The 2846-nt window shown below is 37.1% G+C and overlaps 1 protein-coding gene across 1 annotated transcript in view; it reads left to right on the top strand.

Annotated features, from left to right (window-relative positions):
• Positions 1-291: 291 nt before the first annotated feature.
• Positions 292-2846, top strand: part of LOC138866230 (uncharacterized) — a 5185-nt gene continuing 2630 nt past the window's right edge. Inside the window, exons 1-2 of the mRNA XM_070138413.1 lie at positions 292-524; positions 705-860. Coding sequence (XP_069994514.1) covers positions 344-524; positions 705-860 — 337 coding nt within the window. The 5' untranslated portion in view covers positions 292-343. The remainder of the gene's footprint in view (positions 525-704; positions 861-2846) is intronic.

Here is a 2846-nt window from a genome sequence, read left to right as displayed (position 1 = left end):
GAGATGTCACTGATGCATATCGATTAAATCTTCATCAGAATTATATGATTTAAAAGAAGCGCGTCAGTTACATTCCCTATTCTGGGAAGTTACCAGCCCTCGTTACTACTTTGTTTTTCATTTCCCGCCTTGAACGTATTACTTCCCAAAAGGTCGCCGACTTCAACTGAATCGCTTCCTTGATACATGACAGGCTCGCATTTCCTGCTATACTTAGCATTACTTTTCTTTTTTAATTATTTTAGGGGAAAAATAATTTCCGAAAATCATTTACAGACGTTGTGGAAATATACGAACAAACAGAAAATAAAAATAGAGATCACAAGAAAAGAAGCTTCCAGCGATGGACGTAGCGACAGTGAAACAAGCAGCAGTGGTTGCAGTGACGCTGATCGTAGCGACTGTGGCGGCGATTGAGCCGAGCGTGTACTACATCCAGTCCCCGAGTGGCAATTTCTTTAGGGCTCCTGGGAAGACCATGCCGGATGCGGGAGTGACTCAGACCAAGTCGCCTTCTAGCATCTGTGAGTCTTATTCACTATTAATTTTACAACCATATTCGCACTCACACACTCACACACACGCGCTCGTGGATATACAGTATGTACATACACGCAAGGCACATATTCAATCCACCAATTCATTGCAAATGTTAAGAAAAAAAAAAATCACTAATCTCCCTCGTTTCTCCTCCGTACAAACAGGTGAATGTAAGAACATGTGTTTCGTGAGTCTCTCGTGCTTGGCTTGGTCTGTCGTCACCCTCGCCGACGGGACTTCGGAATGCAGGCTCGCCGACGCAGGGCCTCTGTCCTACCAGGTGGAGAATAACACGCAGGCGACCTATTTCTTCAAGGAAGGTAAGGGCAATCGAACGCAGTGCCTGCAGACAGGCGAGATGTCTCGGTTAACCATCAAAGATCAAAGATGCGCCCAGCCTGACAAATACTATATATATATATATATATATATATATATATATATATATATATATATATATATATATATGTATATATAGTATTTGTCATGTGTGTGTGTGTGTGTGTGTATGTATGAACATATATATTTATGTACATATATATATATATATGCATGTACATATATATGTACATTTATAAATAAATAAATATATATATAAATATATATATATATATATATATATATATATATATATATATATATATATATATATATATATGTGTGTGTGTGTGTGTGTGTGTGTGTGTGTGTGTGTGTGTGTGTGTGTATGTATGTATGTATGTATATACACATGCACACACACACATACACACATATGCATATACATATATGTACAGTCGAGGACAAATGAAAGGTTAACAGTTGCACCTGATAACACCTTCTTATGTGCGATTGCCAAAAAGACTACTGCTGTGCTGCAGATGGTAATCAATATGTGATGCTTACGTCAGATAATATTTTACTACAACATTGTGAGTCAGCATTTATGATTTAGTGCAAACACAGTAACTGTCAAAGAAGAAAATATATGTGTGGTATAGTCCAGTCATAGCTAGACTCATTTTTCAAGACGTCCAAGGTGTAAATTGATAGTCTTCACCAGCACCTCTTTTATTTCACAAAGTAATCTACTTCTAGCTGGCTGTCACGGTTGGATTCTATATTGACATATTAATCCAATTGTCATGCCGCCGCAGAATTCAGAATTCTCCCTCGGCTGCATTGGCATTTCCTTCCCGACTCCCCACGCCTTGTGAAATACTTCTCCAAATTTCACAGTGCACGGTAAATCCTTGTCAGCCTGCTTCACCATACGCGTGCAGGCCATCAAGGGATATACAGTTGTCCGTAAACTGAATTATTTTGACAATCATCTATATCTAAACACTTTTAAATCATCAATTCTTGACTGTCAGTGTCTCCCTTACTTCGTTCCTTCTCTGTCATTTTACTAACATTGTCATTATTATCACTATCATCATTAGTATTAGTGTCAACATACGCACTTACACTGTACTGACGTCAGTGTATTTGAAATAAAAAGTCAGTGATTGTTATTAGTTATACCGTTATTACCATTTTTTACATTGTAAAATTTACATTGTTCAGAATAATCAGTATTAATGTTATAGCAACAGCCATTAGAAATACCATGAAGATGATGATAATGAAGATACGAGCAGTAGCTGTAGCAGGAGTGATAGTGTAATGGTGGCAGCAGCAGCAGCAACAGTAATATTGATTATTATTGTAATGGTAATAATAGCATCAGCAGTCATAACATATATATTTATATGATAATGATAAAGCCACTAAACGGTATTATTCATTACAATAATGTAAACCATCTTTATGATATGAATGTTACTTGAACGGCATTATATTCTTATGCTAAGAATAAAGTATGTGCGAATAAGTGTGGGAGGTGAGAGAAGGGGCAAAACCTTGCTGGAAACCCAAGCACAACTTACTGATTTTCACACTAATTATAGCATGTATGACACTCACCATAATTATTCGCAAAGCCACTACAGAGGCAATTAAAAAATTCATATACGTTTTATTTTTCTATACAGTTCATTTTTGTGATGAATTATGCAAATCAAATTCTTGTGCTGGTTTTCTCTTACCTCCTCGTCAATTATTATGTACCGACTGCCAGCACTACTAAATTGACTCCATGGTAGATGAGGCCTTGTGGAGTCATCTATATGCTGCAAAATTCACACACACACACACACACACTAAAAAGAAAAGAAAAGAAAAGAAAAGAAAAGAAAAAAAAAAACAGTAGGCAGTACATTCACCCGTTGCTCTGAGGTTAAGACCCCTCATTTTGTCGGCTGGTCGTCCATCAGTACTTGACT

This window comes from Penaeus vannamei, chromosome 3 (assembly GCF_042767895.1).
Source record: "Penaeus vannamei isolate JL-2024 chromosome 3, ASM4276789v1, whole genome shotgun sequence".
Lineage (NCBI taxonomy): Eukaryota > Metazoa > Arthropoda > Malacostraca > Decapoda > Penaeidae > Penaeus > Penaeus vannamei.
Note: the sequence above shows the minus strand (reverse complement) of the source record. Positions and strands in the feature narration are given on the sequence as shown.